Below are 20,285 nucleotides of genomic sequence, written 5' to 3'. Positions count from 1 at the left end.
GGGTGGCGCGAACGAGATCGGTTGTGATTGGCCAAAGCTGCGGCAGATTTTGATGGCGGCACCCAATCACAGAGCGTTTTTGCCGATCCAGACGGGCGCAACGGTGCAAGAGAGCATGCCCTGTCCCCACCCCGAGCCATTCTCGAACGATGCGCGCGCCGTGTCTCCTCGTATGGCTCTCCAGCGTAGCTGCGGCTGCGTCGCACGAGTCGTGGTCGACGACCGTGTCGTCCGAGGCCGGTCGCCTTCTCGAGGCCGCCCACGCTCTCCGGTACCTCGACGCCATGGCTACTCATGCTCAACCAAACACTAGGACCGTGGACCAACACAATGCTACAGCATTGTACACGCAAATCACTGCCATGGGCGACGCGGCAGCGACACGTAAAGCTCTCTACGCGTTGGGAGACCTCGCGTTTCCCAGTGCGGCCGCTCAGAGCTTGTTCGAGCAAAGCGCTGCCCTTGGCCACGCGGGGGCGCAGCACACGCTTGCGCTCCTTGCCGCAGTGGACGACGCTACGCCGTCGCTGGCGACTTCTGTGCTGTACGACGCCTTTTCTGCGGCCGGTGGCGACTCGCGGGCGGCGCAAACCCTCGGGTACCGATCTCTGTACGGTCTTGGCGCACCCCTCTCATGCGCGGCTGCCTTGCAATACTACAAGCAGCAAGCGGCAATTGTGGTGCGAGAGGGCGCCGCTATGGTCGCCGGCCAGTGGCGCAAGCCGATTTCCCTTGTCGACGACGATGACCGCAACCCTACTCTCGACCAGTACAAGCTCACGTACGTGGCAGCGTCGGCGATCAGCAGCAAAGACGGCAAGGTGCTTTTCCGCGCCGCCAAGCATCTACTGCAGCGCGGGAACATCGACTTTCTTCTGGTTCGGCACTGGCTTGTGCTCGCGCTCACATTTGGTGAGACGCCTGCAGCTGCGTACCTCGGTCACTTTTACGCCTTTGGCTGGGGCGGCCCCATCAACTACGCCAAGGCGCTCGCCGCGTACTTGATCGCCAAGGACGCCAAGGGCGGCGAAGCGCTTCTCGGAATCGGCCTTCTCTACTTGCACGGCCACGGTGTGGCGCAGAGCACCGAGTTAGCCCTGGAGCATTTTGACAAGGCAGCGCTGCAAGGCCACGCCGAAGCCATGTACTACGTCGCCCGCATCCTCACATCCAAGAAGCAGCTCAGCCTTGCCGCTCGGTACTACGAAGCCGCGTCCAAATCGGGCCACGCCCTTGGCATGCATGCGTATGCCGGGCTCATCGAGAAGACGTCGATCCACCCGTTTCTGCGCACGTGTGCGCTTGCCGTAACCCTCTACAAGCGCGTGAGCGAAGCCAGTGTCCACCCTTGGCTCGACCGCGCACATGCGGCTTTTCACCGCGGTGACCATGCGACCTCCTTTCTTCTCTACCGTCTCGTGGCCGAAGAAGGGTACACAACGGCGCTGGACAATGCTCTCTGGCTCGTCCACGAAGGCTACGTGGTCGCCTCAGGTACATGCTCTTTCTGCGTATAGCAGGGGTCTCATTGGCCGTAGATGCTGTGCGCCATCGGCTCGTCGAGCGCGCCGCCGCCCAAGGCAGCGGGCTCGGGAAGCTCCTCCAAGCCGACGCATGGTTGAAGGCTGGCGACCATAAGCGCGCGCTCGTGGCCTACGCGTCGCTCGTGACAACCAAGACGCTGTCGTACAAGCACATTGCGCCGGCCTATTATAGCCTGGGCTACATGCACGAGATGGGCCTTGGTGTGCTTCGTAGCCGCGCGCAAGCACTCGAGTACTACCGTCAGTCGATTGCTGTCGAACGACGCGTGCAGCTGCCCATCGAGCTCTGGACGTGGAAGTGGGCGCTGCTCGATGTCCTCCGCTCTGTTCTTGGGGAGTCGAGTTGGTGGGTCTGAGAACTGGGGTGACCCACTAAATGTGAAAAATGTCATTTCACGCATTGCCAATGGCAAAGTCACGCGTGAATTAAGAAAAACACGTGATTCGTATGCAAACAACCCTCGACTTGTGCCAATCCCCACCTCCGACAAGCAGACGACTGCATGAGCTGGCAGCACGCGCTCCAGTTCCAACGAAATACCAAGGTCGCGAGGCTCGATTCATAAGTGTTGAAACTTCAATCCTGTGATATTTCTCAGCCCAAGCTCTCAGCCCATGTTCTCAGCCCTTGGCGCGAACAGCAAGGACGACAAATGAACGACGAACCAGAGAGAAAAGCTGGCAAGCCCGTATTATTATTCGGCCTTGCCCGACACCTGCGTCATCACTGTGGCCTTGGGCTGCGCTTGGCTGATGTAGTTGGCTGGAAGATAGGCGCTTGGGCTCAAGGCGCGTCCTATGTCGTGCAACGTGATGATACTTCTGCGCGGTTTACGCGATTGCGAAGGTCACGTGCGGCCGTTGGATTGGGTTCCTGCGGCCAAATCGCAGCGAAATCGGAACGTGCGATGCGTGAAAAACAACTATTTTCACCATTTTCACACGGCCGAGCCAGGGATTCCCACCCTAGTTATCTTTTTTCGTCGTCTTGGAAGATGCTGGCCCAGTACGACGGGGCAAGCCCGTGCCGCCACTGCCTCGACGAGCCCGCGGCCGCGTCGACCATGTCGTCGACCTTCTTCATGGCCTCGTGTCTCTTCCTCTTTGGCTTCCTCTGCTCGTCCATCCACACGAAGTCGAGCGCGGCGGCGCACGACACGCAGCTCTCGCCGTTCATGCGGCCACGACGCCGGCCGCTGGCGCCCGAGGTCCGCACCCTCGCGCCCACAACCGATGTCATCGAAAAGCAGTATGGCGCCTTTGTCAACATGCCACTCACGGTACATCGATCCTACATGCAACAACGTCGGCAAGCGATGCATGTAGGTCATCCACGAGGTGCTCTTGTTTCTTGACGCCCGCGACCTCGTGCCATGCACGATGCTCAACACCACATGGCACCACACGCTCTGCGATACCGATACGATGCTGTGGTCGCAAGTGTTTCGGCGCGACTTTTTCGAGGACGGGTCGCGCTTCCACGCGCCGTGCGGACTCTCGTGGCACGAATACTACTTCCAGCACCGCCTCAACCGCCCGATCGAGCGCATGAAGCTGCTCGTGGGCCGGCAGTGCGTCGCGGTCGAAGGCCACGTGTACGACGTCACGGACTTTCTGTACGAACACCCTGGCGGGCACCGCGTGATTGCAGACGTGCTTGGCACGGACGCCACGTCGGTCTGGCTCGAATTTGAACATTCGGAGGGCGCCCAGCGCGCCATGGACGCGCTCCGCGTGCCCGACGACATTTGTCCGGCGTTCCCTCTCCAAGGCAACCTCGAGCGCATCGCGGACCGGCGGCACGGCTTCTTCCAGCGCTGGCTGCGCAAGGTCGTGCCGTCGATCCGACAACCAACTCCCAGTCCGTAACAAATAGCTCAATGAATGTGCAACCATAAACCACAACACTTGTTGGACATATTGGACGAAGGCAAGACTAGGGGTTGACCTCGGACGTCTCTTGAAGAATGTCGATGATCGACGTTGTCGTGCTTACGACAAAAGCGACGGCCCCGAACGCGAGCGCGAGCCACGGCACTGCGCAGTCGTGCCAGCGACTGTAGCTCTCCGATGGCACGCCGAGCTTGAGGTGGCACGCGGCCGGCAGCACGAACGCCAGCGCCACGGCGCTAAACGACCCGGTCAAGCTCGTAATGTCGCCAAGGTGCGGGTCGATGAGCGCAATGAGCACCGTCGCCGCGAGGAGACTCATCGTGAAGAAGACGTGCCAGCGCAGCGAGAACGCCGCGATGCGCGCGTGGCAAGGACGATTCGAGACAACTTGTCCTTTTTCTTGCTCGACGAAAAGCCGCGCCGCGTCCTCCTTGTGGTCGAGAAGGATCTGGAGCGTGTAGCGCGCGACCATAAACTATTCGGTCGTAGTTTCGTCCGTGCAGGCGTCGTTTGTGTATTTACCTCTTGGGGGTACGTGAGCACCATCGAGAGGACCGTAATGACGCGGCAGACTTGAATCACGTGGTCGCTACGGTCGATATAAGATTTATGTCGCAGAGGGCTAGGCGATGACGAGGTGTCGGTAAAGTTGACAAAGATGTCGCTGCGCGTGTGCTTGAGAAACATGAGGTACCCGGGCACCCCAAAGAGCACAATGAGCAGGAACGAGGCGCCGACACTCCACTTGGCGACTCGGCGAAAGTGCGCGGGCGACTTGTCGAGCATCGTGTTGTACACGAGGTACGTCTGGTGCTGGCACACGTACGCAAAGGCAATCGTGCCAATCGCAGGAAAGATCTTGCGGTGCACGGCAACGTAGTCGTAGAAGACGCCGCTGTCGTCGACGAACGGGAGGCGGTCGGCCTCCGAGATGCACTTGTAGAGAAGACAGCCCGCGCAGACGACCATGCCTATGATCGAGAGCCCCGAGCACTTGGCCAAACTCGCAAAGTCGCGCTGTAGGCAAAGCGGCAGGAGAAGCAGCAGCGCCTAGCCTCGTCCATCGATACTGCGTGCGATACACTATAGTATGTACGTACAATGGCCATCACGGAGAGATCTCGGTCCGTCATGACGCGAAGCCATGTTGGCGCGGAGGCCGACAGAACGGGATGGCCGTGTTGGAACGGCAGGTGCAGCACATGACCTGCACTGAGTCAAGCAAGAGAGCGTGAGCAGAACGCGTACCAATCAGCGGGGGCACCGTGTCGCCCACGACCGTAAGGTACGAGCAGTTGGCGCCAAATGAGAAAGTGAATTGGAAAAAGCACACGACAAGATAGCCCCGCGGCCCGAACGCCGCTTTCGCCAGATTCTCGTACGTGTCGACGTTGTAGACGTCGCCGAGGCGCACAATGACGTTCATCGAGTACATGGTGAGCGCCGCGCCGAGGAGGAGGAGGCCCAGTACGGGCGCGAAGCCGCCGTCGGCCATCGCATGCGGAATTGCAATCACGCCGGCGCCGACAATTGAGTTGGTCAAGTTCATGGCGACACCCCACGTACCGCTTGCCTGGTGGGCGACTTCCGGCGGTGGCGGGCCGCCCATATTGTCGTCATCGATCTCGGCCGCATAGAGCACCGCCGTGCCATGCAGGATCGGCTGGCTCTGGCCCTTCCGCGACTTGCGGCCCATGCGAGAAATACGAAAATTACTCAAGATATACAACGGCGGCCGTTACGCCCGCCTGTTTCGAATTTGCGTTCTCGCGTGTCGCGCTGCCACGTCATCGACGCAGACCACCACCCGGCGACATGTATCCAAAGACGCTCCACCTGAAGACACCACGTGAAGACAACAACGCATTATTAAAGGGTCGGGAGATCCGGGAGGTCGTCGCCGCGCTCCCACTGCGCGAGCTGGTGCTCGTGGCTTTGGATGCGCTGGCTAATGTTGGCCAATTCCTGCGCCGCAAAGTCGGCCATGAAGCCCGAGATGTCGGCGTCGGCCTGCCAGACGAGCCACTTGATGTCCATACGATTGGCCTCGTGGTGCTTCTTCCAGTACGCTTCGCTCGACTCGTCGTACACAGTGGCTGGCACGGGTCGCTTGACCAGCTTTTTCTCATCCGCGTCTTTATGACGACGGTCCCTTGGTGCCTCTTTCACCGCACTGGACGGATCGACGGCTTCACGCGGCTTGTGCTCGTCGTCTCGACGTCGCGTTGGCTCGGCCGGCTTTGTGTCGGAGGCAGTACCCTGGCGGCGCTGCCGCGTCTCGGGATGGCTCTTCTCTACGTCGTGCACTCTGGACGGGGGATCGCGACTTGGGCGCCGCGCTGGGCTCCGGCGGCGGTCCTCGCGCCGTGGACTTGCTTGGCGTTCAGAGTGTCGATGGCTCTCTTGAGCACGCGGCTCTGTTGCGCGGGGCGGGACGGGGCGCCGTTCGCGGCTTGAAGCTCGGTCCGCGTTACGAAGTCGCGGACTCGAGTTGTGGCGTTCTTCCTGTCGTCGAGAGCTTGTTGATTCGTATTGCTGCTCGGCGCGGGGTGCATCTCGACTCTTCGGTTCTCGTGATGGCTCGTCGTTGCGGCGCGCATCATGGCCCCGACGGTCGTCACGATCGCGGGAGCTGCGTTTCTGTCCACCGCTCCGAGCGCTGTACGCATCGCGATCTCCATCTTGTCGCGGTCTTCGGTCGAAGTGGTCGTCGTGGTGGGCATATCGGCTCCGGTCCGACCGGCCGCGAGACCGGTCGCGGGATCGGTCGCGGCCCGAGGCCGGTCGTGGCGACGACGAGCGGTCCCGGCGGCCACCGCGCGAAGCGTGCGCATGCTCTCGCCGATCGTCTACCCGCGAAGACCCTACGGAGCGCCATGAGCCTTCCAGCAAGCGGTCCATGACCGGTACCTCGGCCGTCCATTTCCGCTTTCCGCTGCCGCCAGCTGGCGGTTTCCGCATAAAGCCTATACATTATCCGGATTTCGCTCGGCGTTCGCAACCAGATTCGAAAGTTTGATGCAAGCGCAAGGTTTCTTCTTATTTCCTTATGCCACAGCTTAGAGCGCCGATGACGCTGCGTGCGTCGCCGCAAAGTTGTCAAAGCGGCGCTTCATGGCCGTGAAGGGCACCATCGGCGTCGCCTCGCCCAAGAACGAGACCGCAGCGTCTTCAAAGCGCACGAGCACGAAATGCTCGTTCGTCGTCGAGTCTTCGTAGATCTCCATGGCGAGGACCGCGCCGTAGTTGGGAATCACGTTGCCGATCTGCAGCCCCAGCGCACACACGAGGGCGACGAGCGTGTTGTCGTGGGCGGAGATGATGGTCAAGCGGTGGTCAATGTCCTTCTGCGCAACGGATGAGGATCACGATCCGCAGCACCACATGAAGTCCATACCTCGACGATGCTTTCGAGGTGCGCTTGGATCTCGGCGAGGCCGCGTACAAACCCGCGCTGTGCTTGCATCGGGTCGCTGTAGAGAAGGTGCCACTCCCACGCGTTGTGGTCGCACGCCGCCTCGTACAGCGCATCGTGCAGGCCGTCGGGCACGGGCAGCCCATGGGCCTTTCGGCACACAAGCATGTCGCGGACTAATGGAACATGCAACGAGCGTTCAAGGATGCATTTGGCAGATATACGAACGCACCGACGGTCCAATGCAGCGCTTGGTCGTCGGGGATCGCAAGCAGCGCCTTCATCTCGGCTTCCAGCGCTTCGTAACCAGGTCGTGTGGCGTGCGCGACTGCGTTGGCGTGGAGACCAAAGGCCTTGTACTCGAGGCCTGTGTGAATCGGCGTCAGAAACTGCGGCGCCATCGTGTGTACTTGGAAGCGCGGTGCGTCCGGGAAGAGACCGCGCACAACAGATTGCGCAGACCGGATCGTGCGCGTGATGTTGGTCGAGACGATGTACACGTCGGTGGGCGTGGCGTCGTCGAGAAAGTGGTCGTAGCGCTCGCGGAGTGCCTGGCCACGACGCACCATGCGGTCCATTCCGCGGCGCGTGAGCTGTCCGAGCGGCCAAACGCCCCCGTGCTTGGGCTCATCTTCCGTGTGCACGGTCGCGGCCGCGTCCAAGATGGCAATGTCATCGGGCGTCAAGAGCTGCGACGCCCAGTACGCGCGCTCGGTCTCGTCGATGGAGAGCTTGGGCGACACATGCGAAGCGATGGGCGACCGGTCGCCGTGGCGATGCATGACCACAACGTGGCGCAAAGCCAGCGAGCCCGGAGCGTCGGCCATTGTCGTCGCCGTCGAACTTCGCTGACAACTGCAACCTCGGAACATCAATATACGTCGTACACTACCTCCGGCTACTTCAGAATCTGAAATAGTGTGCGATATACGTGGCAGCACGGTGGCGTTGACTGACGAAGTGCTGCAATTTCAAATCATTTGCATCCAGGCGAATAAGCCCCATTGATGTCACCCCAACTTTGTTTCTACTACATAGCGCCTTCTCCAGCCACCACACGCACAACGATTCTCGCCGAGCTTCGAGCTCCCTTCGCCGGTCGTTGTGATGCGGCGTGCAGCCAAACGACCCGCCAATGGAAGGCGACGCAACCATTCCATGACCTCCATGCGTGCAAGCAAGTGCACTGCGCTTACCGCTCCAGTGCCAAGATCCAGAATATCTAAGCGGTGATGGTGGCCGCCCACCATCACCGCTTACCAAAATGTGTGGTTCGGATTCCCACACATTTTGGTCTCTCAGATCTGAACCTTGCCACAATGTGCACAGCTCACGTATCGAGACATGTCACGACACTCGCATGCAAGCTACTGGGTACGAAGATTGTTCCACGTTGCCAGTGAAACGGTAGCTGGTGATGTGATTTTAGCACGCTTCGACACTCGTTCCAGCGCCGTTTCATCCGGCTGTGAAAACGAATATCAATACTGAATGGGCCAATCCCAGGCGCGGAATACATTATACGACGATCTGATTGGTGATTAAAACCCTTGCGCAACACGTAGGTGGTCCTGAGTTGCCAAAATGGCCTGCCACGAAGCGGCGCACGTGGCCGACGAGCAACTCCTGCGGCTCGTCCGCAGCCGCGCCATCCAAAAAGCGAGCCGCGACCGCAAGAAGTCAAGGTATCTCGCGACAACGGCGACCGTCGAGACGCTCCGTGACGAAGTCGCGCGGCTCCAAGGACGCATGGCAAGCCTCGTGCGGCGTGTACCCCTCGCGTACGTGCTCTGCGTCCAGCCCAACTTTGACGGTGGGCCCACACTCAAGATCGCCCGCCAATATGTCACGCTTTTCAAGCACGTACGCGCAATGATCTCGTCCTAGACCACTGCCAACGCTACGATGTGTACTAGGGCTACAACGACACGAAGCGCAAGCAAAGCGCCAAGCAGCTCGCGTTTCTCACTGGGATTGCCGCCGCCAACGTCCGCTACAATGGCGGCATTGGTGTCCAGAGCATCTTGAGCAACTGGCTGCGCTACACGACGACGTTCTCCGGTGTACGACCGCATGTATACGGGCGCGCGCATCATCCATGTGTAGGTGGTTATCGAAATGCAAGATTGCGCGGTTCTCAAGACCGACGACGGGCCGATCGTCAAAGGCGTCGTCAAGTCGAATCTCAAAATCACACAAAGCTCCATTCGAACCATCTTCCCCTACTGCCCCGACCACCTCAAGCCGCAGCTCGTATGACTCGCAATTAAAGGCCTCGCATCAGATATGCATGGCGCGTAGATTGGCCAGGTCATGACGCTGTACGTAACCATGCACTGGAGCTTTGACGAGAGCGATCGCTTGATCGCAATCGACGGCGCTGGCGACTTTGTCTCGGGCCTTCGACCGATCTTGAGAAGCATTGAAGCGGTCGCAGCCGTCCTCAACATGGCTGCCTTTTACGGTCCCGAGTCGGCCATCTCAGTTGCGCGTTCGACTTGACTTCTTCGAAATTACGTTGGTCAAAAGCTTGATGCTATATGAATCAATGCCAGTACATGCGTGCTCCTTGAATGCACGTCAACAAGCACAGTCCGTCGTATCGAGACGAAGCATTATTGGGGCTTCAAGTCGACTCGACTCACATCGCTTCGGTCCAGCACCACGGCCTCGCCGAGGCTGGCCGCCAATTTGGCTTGCTCGGCGAGGGCCTGCAAGCGCTGGTACTCGGCGCGCTGCGCGGCCACTTTCTCCTCGGCCCGCTTTTCGTCGGCTGTCTTCATCTTGGTTTTCAGAATGATGTTCCAGATCAAGTCGGCGACAAACGTTGGGAGCCAGACAGTGTCCGTGTACTAGACGACGCAACCGTCCATACCAGCCCCAGCGCCGCCTTGAGTACCTTGATGAGATCTCGTACGCACTGCGTGTGACCGCGCACGGTCGCCCATTCGAGCGAATTCAAATTTGCCTACGGACGTAATGGTCGTCTTCGTGGGTCGTGCTCACGTACGTCGTAGTCGGCGATGAGAAGGTCTTTGAGATCGCCCGCTTGAAGAAGTGCAATGGCCACTTGGGCGTGGCCTGCATAGCACGCCAAGTGTCTACACGCGTTGTACTACCTTTGTGGACAACATGTCCTACAGCGGGATACTGCCGTTCTACAGCACAAACGCGTGCCAAATTTGTGAGACGAGGTAGCGTACGTCGTCCTTAGTGTAGACGCTGGCGCCGTGGGCCAAGAGAAAAGCCACTGCCTCCCTCGACCCCCCTTTTGCCGCCCTACGCGACACCTTGCACCGAGCGAGCCAGTGTCTTGAGCACTACATACCAATGCAGTGGCGTCTGGTGCATCTAGAGCAACCTTAGAAGCTGCTGCCAAGAGCGGCGGATCTGGGTACCATCCATGGGTCGGCGGTCGTCTCGACGGCAATGCCTTCGACGCGCACGAGGTGCTGTAGCCGGAGCATGTTGCCTTGAATCGCCGACCAAAAGATGTCGCTGCACACTACGCATGGCGCTTGTGTGGACATGATGGCGCCTCGAAGCCCGTACCGACTTCAGACGTCGCGCAGACGTAGTTGTCGAACGGCGTCTTGACGCGGCGCGGCGCCGTGAAGATGCGAACTTGGATCGGCGCCTTGCGTCGCATCGCACGCAGCTTCTTGAGGCTCAGTGCCACCATGGCGCGTTCGTGCTGAAAGAACCCGGGCGTGACAGGCACCACGTCGCGCTTGGCCTTGACCTTCTTCCGCTTCTCTTGCTACGCCCCGTCGGTACGATTAGCTTGACACATGAGAGGTACCCGACGCGTCGCGACCGATGGTGTTGGAGTTGGAGTGAGCTCGGTGCTGTCGACGGCAACGCTGGATGGTGTGCTCGTCGGCGGACTGCTGCTGCTGCTCGGTGCGGCCGGTACCTCGAGCGCACTGGCTTCCAACGTGAGCATGTCGCCCGGCGCCTCGTCATCGCCTTCGGGAAGCGGATCCAAGGGCGGATCAAACTCATCGCCGGTGGTGGCACCATTGTGGCCTTCGTCGTCGGTGCTGAGGAGACCGAGATCGCTCTACACGCCTCCGTCACGCCAAGACGTAGTCTTCACAGCTGTACAGAAGAGGCAGCGTCGTCGTCGCCGGTGGCAGCGCCGCCTTCGCCGTGGCTCGGAGCGTTCTATCCCATCTCAAGTCCATGCCATTGCGCTACAGCGTACGTTGTCGTCGGGCGCGTCCTCGGCGCTCGGTGGCGGTCGCGCCGCTTCAAGATCCATGACGCGAAAATGGGGACGAAGAGGTTCAAGATTGAGTACAATACACGGTCTAACTAGGAAACAAATCTACTTGCACGCCTTTTGGTTCTTCGAGTCGCAGAGCACGGCGCGGTCGACCGAGATGGTCTGCTGGTACGGGTTGTAGCGCGCGTGGAACGGCTTCTTCATGTCCTCGCAGAACTCGCGCATGCGCTCCTTGGCGTCCGTGAGGCTCTCGGCCACATAGTACACGGGCTGGTACGTCGTGATCGGGTACTTTTGCTTGGCCGCCTGGTACGGGTCCCACGGGCGGTACTCGGGAAAGACGTCTTCGCCACCCGCCGGGCGACTCGGCGAGCACGAGTACTCGAGCTCGCCAAAGCTCGAGAGGAGGCCGGCGCCATACGCCTTCTTCTCGCCGTGCTGCATGCACACGCCAAACTCGACCGAGAACCAGTAGCACGTCGCGAGGCGCTCAATCTCCTCGTCCGAGGCACCGAGCGATGCAAGACCAATCTCGTGCGAAAAGTCGGCGAACGCCGGGTCCGCAAACATGGGCGCGTGGCCCATGAGCTCGTGGCAAATGTCGGGCTCGGGCGTGTAGAGCGGCATCGTGTGGTGGCGGAGGTACTGCGTCGAGAAGAAGACGCGGAACGCAAGGCCGTTCAGAAAGTCGCGCGACGAGAGAAGACCGGTCACCGGGCGCAGCGTGAAGCCCGTGCACTCCTTGAGAAAGTTGGAAATGTCTTGGGCCTGGGGAATGTTGTCGACCGCGTACCCGCAGTTGGTCTCGAGGAGCGGCAGAATGTACTTGAACTCGTCGCACGCGTACTTGCCCCAGAGGTCTTGCATGCGCTCGTACACGAGGCCCCATGTCTTGATTTCGTCCGGCGTGTATTCAATGCGCGGGATCTCCTGGCCTTGGCGAAAGTTGAGCGCGACTTCCGTGAGCTGGTCGCGGCGGGCGCGGTACACCTTGTCGTTGAAGCCCGGGTGGTCGCACTCGAGCTCGTCGCCGGCGTCCAGCGTCTGCGCCACCGACATGTCCAAGTCCGCAATCTTGCGCGGGAACCACGGCACTATATAGCATACATATGAGCGGTCATAGTCATGCAACATGGGCGAGACGTACCCTTCTTCTCGTTGAGGATCATCATGCTCTTGCAGTGGCGCTTGAGGTCGTCAAGAAGTGCGTCGACGCCGTCGTCACCCGGACGCCCGTCAAAGTCGATGAAGAACGAATAGTCGGGCGACGAGCCCTTGGTCGGGCGCGACTCGATGCGCGTCATGTTGATGTCATGCTTCCAGAAGAACTTGAGCACGTCCTGGAGCGAGCCCGGGTTGTCGCCAACTTCGAGCATGAGCGACGTCTTGGGCTTGTTGACATGCGTCGTCGTCGACGCCACGGGCGTCGCGGTCGCAAAGTGGCGGCCAAGGAAGGCCATGGCCGGCGCCTGCTGGCGCAAGGTCATTGCGCGGGGCAGCGCCGTCAGAGCGGTCAGGCGCGCGGGCTGGCGGGCCACGAGGCGAGCGGCCTTGGTCACCGTGTTGCGGAACATGCTGCGAAATGAAAACTGACCGACGCCATCTTGTGGTCAAAACCGCTGCAAAAACACGGTGGGCACAGGCGGACCCTAGCTTCAGGTCTGAAACAAGGCCATTCTATGTTCAATTCGGTCATTTTCGGATGTTTACAAGCCAGCGCTCGTGTGATTGTCTATCGATTTGTATGCAGGTCATTTTCCGGAGCGGATTCCGGAAGGCGATTTGTGCGTCGCGCCAGCTGGCGCGCGTTGGGACTTGAACTTGCTGGAATGCGCGCTACGATTGGCATGGAGGGCTCGTGTCCCACCCAGCCGACGTCCTTGCCTTGCGTCATGGGTTCCGCGCACGTTGAGAGGCTCCTCAAGCAGGTGCAGGACGATAAACGAAGTCCGAGCCACGTGGCCGGCACCGCCACGAATAAAAGCCACGGTTGCTTGTGGCGGCCACTGACCACTGAATATTCCAGTGGCCGACAACAGCCGTGCGTGTCTTTGCAGGTCGTTTGGTCGGTCGAGCCCACGACGACGACGACGACGGTCGATGCCGACGCCGCCGCGCAAGTTCAAGCGCAAAGGTATCTTTTCGGAATTCCGTTGGATCTTGCATCCACTCTGGAGTGACAAGGGGCACTGTTTACAAATGCCTTGGCGACGGCATTTGTAAACGGCAATGTTTACAAATAGCTCGCGCCGGGCCCGGCCGTCCCAGAGAATCAATGAAATGACGAGCTTGGGCCAGAGCCCGCATGCGGGATGCACGCCCTGGGCCTCTGGCCGCGTGGCAACGCCAGCGGTCTGAGAAGACGCCGCGTCACATGCAGTGCCCTTGGCGGCCGATCCCAATCTTCCGGTACTTGCGTGCGTCTCGTCGACTCGAGTTGGCTGCTTTCGCATCAACTCGATGCTTTCGCGTTAACATGGAGACAATATTACGCTTGGTCTTTAGCCACTCAACTCGCTGCTCATCAAGTGTGCTGGAAAGCGTCGGGTGTGGCGTGGTGCGGAAGCTGCTCCAGCCGCTCGCGCGTCGCTTGGAAGGTGTCGAGTGTAATAGGGCCGAGCTACGAATGACAGACGCCGATCAGTTCTGAGAGCGGTACATTCCCACTATATACAAAGCCAAGTCCAAGCTGGCACCGGCGCACGTTGTTGGGTCCTGGCAGAAGAACATCGAGAAGCGCGGCGTCGTGCTGGGGAATACGCTCGATGACCGTACCCACGAGAAGAAGCCCGTGCTCTCGAAGCGTGGGAGCGCAAGACGAGTCAGCTACGTAGACGTAGACGATGTCATTGCGCTACGCTCTTGTCGTTCAGCAGCCAGCGGATGTGGGCGCGGAGACCTGGGCAAACCAGCCTCGAGGGGGCGGCGCGACGATGCACTCTTGTGGCAGCAGCGCCGTCCTGGGCATCGGGACATCCTTCTCGATGCTGTCGCCTTGGACATGCACGAGAACCATGTCATCGTCGAGCGCCTCGACAATAGTCCCGAGGTACCACACATGGAGCCACCGCTTGAGGACGAGCATCGGCGGTCGCTGATCCTGAGCGGTCGCCAACGGTCGGCCCAATCAACGCCCACCATATCCAAACCATAGCCAATCAAAACGACGTCTTCGAGATTGCACTTGCTCGATATCGAAGCTTCACTTGCCAAGGCGACGATGGAGGCAAGCGCGCCCGTCGAGATGGTCGAAGACGACGCGACTCTGTTGACGCCCAAAGCGGCGCGGCCATGGGGCGGCCTCAAGATCACGCAGTTTCGATCGCGCCGCGCGTCGACGCCCGAGCCCAATTCAAGTGCAACTGGAGCGCCCACGACGACGTATCACATCAAAGACTGCAAGCCCGACGTCGTCGCGCTTCTGCACCGGGCGCTGGACGAAAAGGACGCCGCCTTGGCCATGCAAGCCGTGACCACGCACCCAAAGCTTGTCGCGTCCCCGCTTCAGGTACATTCATCATCGCGCTGCACCTCATGCAGCTCCGTAGGACGATACGGTGCTCTTGCACCATCTTTGCCAGTGGCCGCAGATCGGAGCGGCGCTTGAGCTCTTACAGCACTGTGTGCACGAATATCCCGAAGGTGTCGCCTACATGGATAAGGTGCGGCTACGTCTCGCGCTGTGTACTCATGCAGTGCGTAGCGCGGTCGGGCGCCATTGCACTACCTCTGCATGAACCCGTCCGTGACCGTGCGTGCGATTCAAGTGCTCGTCGTCGCGTTTCCCGTTTCAGCGGCCATGTGCGACAAAGAGTCGTGCCTCCCGGTGCACTATCTGTGCTTGAACTCGAGCCAGACGATCGACATGACCATGATGCTGCACAACTACGAGACCTTTTCGCTGCGCAATCACGTACGCAGTAGGATGTGATGGCGGACACTTACGGCGGTTTAGGAGGGCCGCACGCCGTTGCACTGCGTTCTCCTGCGACCCGAGTGTGAGTTTGAACTCTGCGCGACCGTGCTCTCGCTAGCCCCCGAGACGACGTCCGTCGTCGACAGCGTACCCGTCCTGCTCTCGCTCGTCATTCCTCAAGTACTTGGATAGATGGGACGCACCATTTTGCACATGGTTGCAGCGCACCCGACCCACATTGAGAGCCAATTGCTCCAGCTGCTCTTGTCGCTGGACGTGAATGCCGCACAGCACAGTGACATGGTAGGACTTATTTCTTGGTTGACTATATCAACTTGATACATACCTAGCATGGACAGCTACCGCTGCACCGGGCGGTCGCCAACCCGAAGGTGACGGCGGCGGCGCTGCGGCAGCTCCTGCATGCGTTTCCTGGTGCCGTCGATGTCGTGGACGGCGTACGTTCTCGCTAGCGTATTTTGCACTACACTGTTGGCTCTAGCATGGCCAGTCGTCATTGCATCTGCTCTGCAGCAACGAAGCGCTCGCGATGAAGCTCGTCGTTGAATATGCGGCTGTTGCGACGAGCGTGCCGACGAGTTTGCTCTGGCTCGACGACGTAGCGCCTACACCGAATCAATAGCACGCGTCCAACAACCGACGACGTAGGAGGCATCCACGAGCTTGCACATTGCGTGCATGAACCCGTCGAGCTCACCAGAGATGATCCGCGCCATCTACGATCTGCACCCGGACGCCGCGACCGCACTCGACAAGGTACTTGCCACGCAATGGCTTGTGGTGTGATGCATCGCAACTAGTACGGGTGTACGCCGTTCCACTATGCGTGCAGCCATCCGAGCATCTCGGTCGACCTCGTGTGGCTCTTCCTCGACCATGCGCGCGCGATCACAAGTGTCGTCGACCAAGTAGAACGAGTTGATCGAGTTGTATCGATGGGCAACGGCGCATACGTAGCGAGGCAAGACGCCGCTGCACTACCTCGCCGCAAACCGCCACGTGTCCGTCGACATGATCAGCATCGTCTTTGATGCGGACCCGTCGGCCTCCCAAGTCACCGACCACGTACTTAGTACTCCGAATGACAATGTTGTACTGTCTATCGTGCGTAGGCCATGAAGCTGCCGGTGCACTACTTGATTGAGAACCCGTCGATTCCGTCCGCGCACGCCTACCGGCTCCTCGCTGGCGGCGCGTCGTACCGTCAGCGCTATCGCATTTCTGACCGCGCCGTCACTGAGTTTGCAACGACATTGTTCTCCCACGGGCCGCAGGGAGAACATGACGTGTGCTTCTCGGCCATCGACGAAGCTGTCGACGGCCATGACGACGTGCGTCTGCAGTACTGTTCGTCGAGCGCGATCCACCGCCATTTGATTGGGCTCTACACGGCGCTGCTGGCGACGCCGGTGCTCTCTTGTTGGTGCGAGCTGGCGTCTCACCACGCGCGTAGGCACCAAACGGCGTGGCCGTGCCAGCGCTTCGCGACACCTTTGAGAACGCGCGTCGCCGCATCCGCCTCCCAGCGTACGGCGCCTTTGACAAGTCTCAACTTGATACAGGGGTAGGGGTGCGTCGCGGACACTTGAATTCGGGCTCGTCACGTCGACCCCGCGCGCGACCGTGGCCACGAGCGGTGCAGTGGACCCCCGAAGTCTTCTCGCGTCCGTGGCAGCGGTGCTGCTTCATTGGCACGAGGTGGCGCGTGTCGTGCACGGCAACATTGTAGGCATCCCGCTGAGCTTCCTAGTACTTACGTGCTGTTCTAGTGCCCGGCGACCGTCGTGCAAGCACCGGTCGAGGACACGTATATGCTGCACCCGGCGCCGCACAGCGTCTTCATCGGCCAAGCCATTGCATCGTGGCTCGTCTTTCCGACCCAGAACGTATTGTACTGTGCGCCCGAGATGGCGGCGGCGTACCTCCAAGGCGAGACGCCGATACCGACTGCCGCGACCGACATGTGGCAGCTGGGCTGCACCATGTACAAATGACTGCACAAGGTGACAGAGGAAGAACCATGGACGTAGCTACTACGTGGCCACGGGCACAACGCTTTTGGAAGCGATCGCGCCGCACGCCGCCCTGTGCACGCCCGACCAAGTGCACCACCTGCTCTTGTCGATCAACGAGAGCGTGCTCGAGACAGTAATGCAGCGCATCGGACGCCACGATGTGCAGCGACTGGTCAAGCACCTCTTGGAGCTCTCGCCTTCTGCGCGGTGGACGGCTCGCCTCGTGGTCGTACGGCGCATCCTATACTTCCGAGCAATGGACAATGCAGCTGTAGGAAGCGACCGCGAGGCCGACCGACGTCTCGTTGCCGCCTCATGACACTGATGACGTACGCGCCTGCGCTAGACTCGTACGTGGGCGAAATTGGCAATGCCTCGTAGACTGCACTTGACGGACCTGCGATCGACGCTGCGACACTGCTCGTGCAACGCTTACGAGACGACGTTCAGATGCTAACGAAGGCGACCGTCGATGCCAAGACACGTCTCCGCCGCGTCGAGCTCGTGCGATCGACGAATGAAAGCAAGATACTGACGCGCGGTGGTGCTAGGACCGCGACCATCTTCGGCTGCAACTCTCGGAGCTTGTGGACCGACTAAATGCAATTTTGCTCGAGAAAGAGGAAGCGGTCCAGCAGGTCGCAGTCATGACCAAGAAGCGCGCGTCGCTCACGCAGCAGCTCGACACGATGGTGCACATGCTCATCTCGGTCATGCCCCTGGCGCAAAAGGTGGTTTTCGAGTTTCGAAAACTATCAATGTATCGAGGACTAGGTCTATGGCGCGATGGGCGACGATCTGCTCGCGCGGCTCATGTCGCACGCTGCCATGGGCACGCCGCCCGAGTCGGCCTTGTACGCGCTGCCTGCCGCGAGTATGTCGCTGAACCGCATGCTGCGCGACCGCCTCCGGGACACGATCCTCGCACGCGGCTGCGTCGGGCAGTGGGCCAACGCCCCACCGTCTCTCTACAGCGACGATGCCGCATCGTTCGGGCCCGTTGACGACGACGACACGACAAACCCATAAAAAGAGTCTATGAACTAGGACGGAGCAAGGCCGAGCGCGTCGCTTCAAACGTAAGGAAGAAAATGCAGCACCACGGCGCCTCGCGCAGCCAGTAGGGCACAAAGCCCTTGTAGAACGCGCGGAGGCCCTGGGTGCGCGCAATGGTCTGCGCACACTGAAGGACGCCGAGCGACCGGCGGCGATCGGGCGGTTGGGACATGAGCGTCGTCTTGACCACATCCAAACTAGAAGAAGCATTGCATGTCGAGAATCGCAATCGTAGTGTACGCACGGGCTCGAGGCGAGGGCACCCGCGAACCCTGCCACAAGACTCGCACCCACGGTGGCCCCGAGACCCGAGACGCCAGATTCGACAAGATACGACTTGCTAAGAATCGAGCGTCGTCAGCGGATTCGAATCGAGTCGACTCCATACCACTGGTCGTACGTGCCAAATTCCATGCCGTTGACGATGAAGCAGCGCTGCATATTGGGCACAACACCCTAGAACGAGGAGGATACGAGGCGGTGGTCGATGGAACGTAGTACGCGGAAGAAGCCCCGGGCACCTTCCTGTGCAAACAGCGCGCGCCCGGCGTCCAGCATACCCGTGTACCGCGCGTTTCCATGGGACGTGCGGTCGGCCTGCGCCGTCCGCTTACTAGTACGAGAGAGACGTGCATGAGTAGTACCTGTAGCATCACCTTGACGACGTCGAGCCTACATTACCACTCACGCCTCGCCTCGCGTGACAATGGTGCGTACGGATTCGCCATGCTGATTCCGATCGCGCCAGCTATGCCGCCGGCCAAGATCTTATCGGCATAGCCGGTCTGGGCAGGGCCCTGCCAGTCGCGAAGCGGCGTGTAGAGCCCCATCGAGACGCTGTAGTACGCCACTTGGCGCGTCACGGCCGGCACGGCGCCGCGCCAGAGCACACGGGGGCCATCACGGGTCACGGCGTCGCGTAGCGTCGTCAGCAGGCCTATCGCCCTCCATGTCGTCCCACCCCGCACGGAGTATCGCAGCGCAAGTACCCAACGACTTGCCTTGGCCGGCGGTCTGCAGCTGGACCTTGGCAAAGTCCATGGGCAGCGTCGAGAGCTCCGCGAGCGTCGAGCCAACGGCGCCGGCGGCTAAGCGCACGCGTCCCGGGTCCGACGCGTCCATGGTTCGAATTCGAAGTCCGCCGATCTTGCGCCACTTCAACTTGAAGTTGCCGTCCAAATCGAAACGACCGTTCGGCCGCCAATCAGACGCGAGGTCTGTCGATACGCGGCGCGCGTCAGCGACGGCGTTCGGCTTGCGAACATCACGTTGATACGGAAATAGTGTGGCAATAGACGAATCTCGGCGTGGACGCTCGAGTTACTCGTCGGACAGCGCGCTTGTCGTCCTCGGCGCATCGACAACAAGGCGGCGAGCGCACTCCATGCAGTGGCCAACTGGCGCAATGGCAGGAGGAAACGGCTTGTTTGGCTCGGGTCTACACTGTACGACTGAAAGCGTGGAAGGAAGCCGGGATCGCAGCCGCGAAAACGACGACGTGGCACTCTCTCGTGCGAGAGGCTACTAACGAGCCAACTCTTGTGCGGACCCACACTACGTCATCGGTCAAGGTCAAGCGCGCGTTCCATAAGCTTCTGTCCAAGCACTTCAACGTGGGGACGTACACTATTTCCTGCAACAGGGACTTGTCCAGCTGTTCTTGAGTTTCATTTCCAAACTTGAGACCGATGGCCGACCCGACGTACGGCTTCTTCCCGTCCGGCACCGAGGTGTCGTCGGGCTTGAAGTGGCTCAAAGAGCACCCGATCGCAGCCACAGCCGCAGCCGCCGCCGCGACCGCCGTCTCGATCGTCACATACCTGCGCGCGTCCGAGCCGCGGCTCGAGCATGTGGTCAGCTGGTGCGACTCGCACGTGAACGAGGCCGACAAGGACGAGCTCGCGTCGCAAATGCAGTCGCTGCACGTTGACGATACAGCTACCGAAGAATCCGAGGCGGCGCTGGCGGCCGAGGCCGACGAGCACAAGGCGGCGTTGCACAATGCGTCGCCGCAGTGGGGCTGGTACGTGGCAATCACGCCTCCTCGTGACCCGATGGCCGCGCACAACCTGCCGCGCGCCATCACAGACCCTCAGATGCGATCGGTACGACCATCTTCGAACCCACCGCCGCCGTCGTCGCTCGGCAACATGCGACGTACTGTCTCTGTCAAGATGCTTTGACCCGTATTAATTAT

The 20,285-nt window shown here is 60.4% G+C and overlaps 12 protein-coding genes across 13 annotated transcripts; 5 read left to right on the top strand and 7 right to left on the bottom strand.

Annotated features, from left to right (window-relative positions):
• Window positions 1-129: 129 nt before the first annotated feature.
• On the top strand, window positions 130-2,001 carry SDRG_01342 (hypothetical protein). The gene is made up of 3 exons (XM_008606861.1): window positions 130-271; window positions 314-1,494; window positions 1,539-2,001. The coding sequence occupies exons 1-3, from the start codon at window positions 150-152 to the stop codon at window positions 1,898-1,900; spliced, it is 1,665 nt and encodes a 554-aa protein (XP_008605083.1). The 5' UTR covers window positions 130-149; the 3' UTR covers window positions 1,901-2,001.
• A 224-nt stretch (window positions 2,002-2,225) lies between these two features.
• SDRG_01341 (hypothetical protein) lies at window positions 2,226-3,471 on the top strand. Its single transcript, XM_008606860.1, has 2 exons — window positions 2,226-2,824; window positions 2,871-3,471. The coding sequence occupies exons 1-2, from the start codon at window positions 2,453-2,455 to the stop codon at window positions 3,411-3,413; spliced, it is 915 nt and encodes a 304-aa protein (XP_008605082.1). The 5' UTR covers window positions 2,226-2,452; the 3' UTR covers window positions 3,414-3,471.
• Window positions 3,430-5,136, bottom strand: SDRG_01340 (hypothetical protein). Its single transcript, XM_008606859.1, has 5 exons — window positions 4,686-5,136; window positions 4,538-4,644; window positions 4,072-4,487; window positions 3,960-4,026; window positions 3,430-3,912 (listed from the first exon to the last, which is right to left on the bottom strand). Exons 1-5 carry the CDS (start codon window positions 5,131-5,133, stop codon window positions 3,481-3,483), a joined length of 1,470 nt encoding a protein of 489 aa, XP_008605081.1. The 5' UTR covers window positions 5,134-5,136; the 3' UTR covers window positions 3,430-3,480.
• A 170-nt stretch (window positions 5,137-5,306) lies between these two features.
• On the bottom strand, window positions 5,307-6,271 carry SDRG_01339 (hypothetical protein; the record flags this gene model as incomplete). Its single annotated transcript, XM_008606858.1, has 2 exons — window positions 5,307-5,726; window positions 5,765-6,271. The coding sequence occupies 2 exons, from the start codon at window positions 6,269-6,271 to the stop codon at window positions 5,307-5,309; spliced, it is 927 nt and encodes a 308-aa protein (XP_008605080.1).
• A 167-nt stretch (window positions 6,272-6,438) lies between these two features.
• On the bottom strand, window positions 6,439-7,711 carry SDRG_01338 (hypothetical protein). The gene is made up of 3 exons (XM_008606857.1): window positions 7,085-7,711; window positions 6,835-7,028; window positions 6,439-6,784 (listed from the first exon to the last, which is right to left on the bottom strand). The coding sequence occupies exons 1-3, from the start codon at window positions 7,677-7,679 to the stop codon at window positions 6,497-6,499; spliced, it is 1,077 nt and encodes a 358-aa protein (XP_008605079.1). The 5' UTR covers window positions 7,680-7,711; the 3' UTR covers window positions 6,439-6,496.
• A 671-nt stretch (window positions 7,712-8,382) lies between these two features.
• SDRG_01337 (hypothetical protein) lies at window positions 8,383-9,444 on the top strand. The gene is made up of 4 exons (XM_008606856.1): window positions 8,383-8,715; window positions 8,769-8,915; window positions 8,959-9,105; window positions 9,154-9,444. The coding sequence occupies exons 1-4, from the start codon at window positions 8,437-8,439 to the stop codon at window positions 9,352-9,354; spliced, it is 774 nt and encodes a 257-aa protein (XP_008605078.1). The 5' UTR covers window positions 8,383-8,436; the 3' UTR covers window positions 9,355-9,444.
• Window positions 9,445-9,467: 23 nt separating this feature from the next.
• On the bottom strand, window positions 9,468-11,116 carry SDRG_01336 (hypothetical protein; the record flags this gene model as incomplete). The annotated part of the gene is made up of 11 exons (XM_008606855.1): window positions 9,468-9,704; window positions 9,752-9,820; window positions 9,863-9,953; window positions 9,994-10,010; window positions 10,056-10,131; window positions 10,181-10,203; window positions 10,251-10,357; window positions 10,405-10,612; window positions 10,655-10,915; window positions 10,960-11,019; window positions 11,060-11,116. 11 exons carry the CDS (start codon window positions 11,114-11,116, stop codon window positions 9,468-9,470), a joined length of 1,206 nt encoding a protein of 401 aa, XP_008605077.1.
• A 66-nt stretch (window positions 11,117-11,182) lies between these two features.
• Window positions 11,183-12,654, bottom strand: SDRG_01335 (phenylalanine-4-hydroxylase; the record flags this gene model as incomplete). Its single annotated transcript, XM_008606854.1, has 2 exons — window positions 11,183-12,174; window positions 12,228-12,654. The coding sequence occupies 2 exons, from the start codon at window positions 12,652-12,654 to the stop codon at window positions 11,183-11,185; spliced, it is 1,419 nt and encodes a 472-aa protein (XP_008605076.1).
• A 950-nt stretch (window positions 12,655-13,604) lies between these two features.
• SDRG_01334 (hypothetical protein) lies at window positions 13,605-14,165 on the bottom strand (the record flags this gene model as incomplete). Its single annotated transcript, XM_008606853.1, has 3 exons — window positions 13,605-13,700; window positions 13,755-13,934; window positions 13,980-14,165. 3 exons carry the CDS (start codon window positions 14,163-14,165, stop codon window positions 13,605-13,607), a joined length of 462 nt encoding a protein of 153 aa, XP_008605075.1.
• Window positions 14,155-18,171, top strand: SDRG_01333 (the record flags this gene model as incomplete). Of its 2 annotated transcripts, none has more annotated exons than XM_008606851.1 (19): window positions 14,155-14,588; window positions 14,629-14,742; window positions 14,784-14,993; window positions 15,036-15,143; window positions 15,189-15,299; window positions 15,347-15,454; window positions 15,499-15,615; window positions 15,666-15,773; window positions 15,818-15,934; window positions 15,975-16,082; window positions 16,130-16,426; window positions 16,471-16,544; window positions 16,586-16,742; window positions 16,787-17,001; window positions 17,048-17,261; window positions 17,308-17,361; window positions 17,414-17,536; window positions 17,584-17,763; window positions 17,807-18,171. In XM_008606851.1, exons 1-19 carry the CDS (start codon window positions 14,301-14,303, stop codon window positions 18,059-18,061), a joined length of 2,958 nt encoding a protein of 985 aa, XP_008605073.1. In that variant the 5' UTR covers window positions 14,155-14,300. The 2 variants fall into 2 exon arrangements, with proteins under 2 accessions (XP_008605073.1, XP_008605074.1); XM_008606852.1 differs by having other exon boundaries at window positions 14,301-14,588; window positions 15,818-15,925; window positions 17,807-18,061.
• SDRG_01332 (hypothetical protein) lies at window positions 18,069-19,210 on the bottom strand (the record flags this gene model as incomplete). Its single annotated transcript, XM_008606850.1, has 6 exons — window positions 18,069-18,285; window positions 18,333-18,428; window positions 18,477-18,544; window positions 18,590-18,701; window positions 18,794-19,025; window positions 19,078-19,210. The coding sequence occupies 6 exons, from the start codon at window positions 19,208-19,210 to the stop codon at window positions 18,069-18,071; spliced, it is 858 nt and encodes a 285-aa protein (XP_008605072.1).
• A 566-nt stretch (window positions 19,211-19,776) lies between these two features.
• Window positions 19,777-20,271, top strand: SDRG_01331 (hypothetical protein; the record flags this gene model as incomplete). The annotated part of the gene is made up of 1 exon (XM_008606849.1): window positions 19,777-20,271. One exon carries the CDS (start codon window positions 19,777-19,779, stop codon window positions 20,269-20,271), a length of 495 nt encoding a protein of 164 aa, XP_008605071.1.
• Window positions 20,272-20,285: the final 14 nt, after the last annotated feature.

This window comes from Saprolegnia diclina (genome assembly GCF_000281045.1).
Source record: "Saprolegnia diclina VS20 unplaced genomic scaffold supercont1.3, whole genome shotgun sequence".
NCBI classification, from domain to species: Eukaryota; Oomycota; class Saprolegniomycetes; order Saprolegniales; family Saprolegniaceae; genus Saprolegnia; species Saprolegnia diclina.
This window is presented reverse-complemented; position numbering and strand designations above follow the sequence as displayed.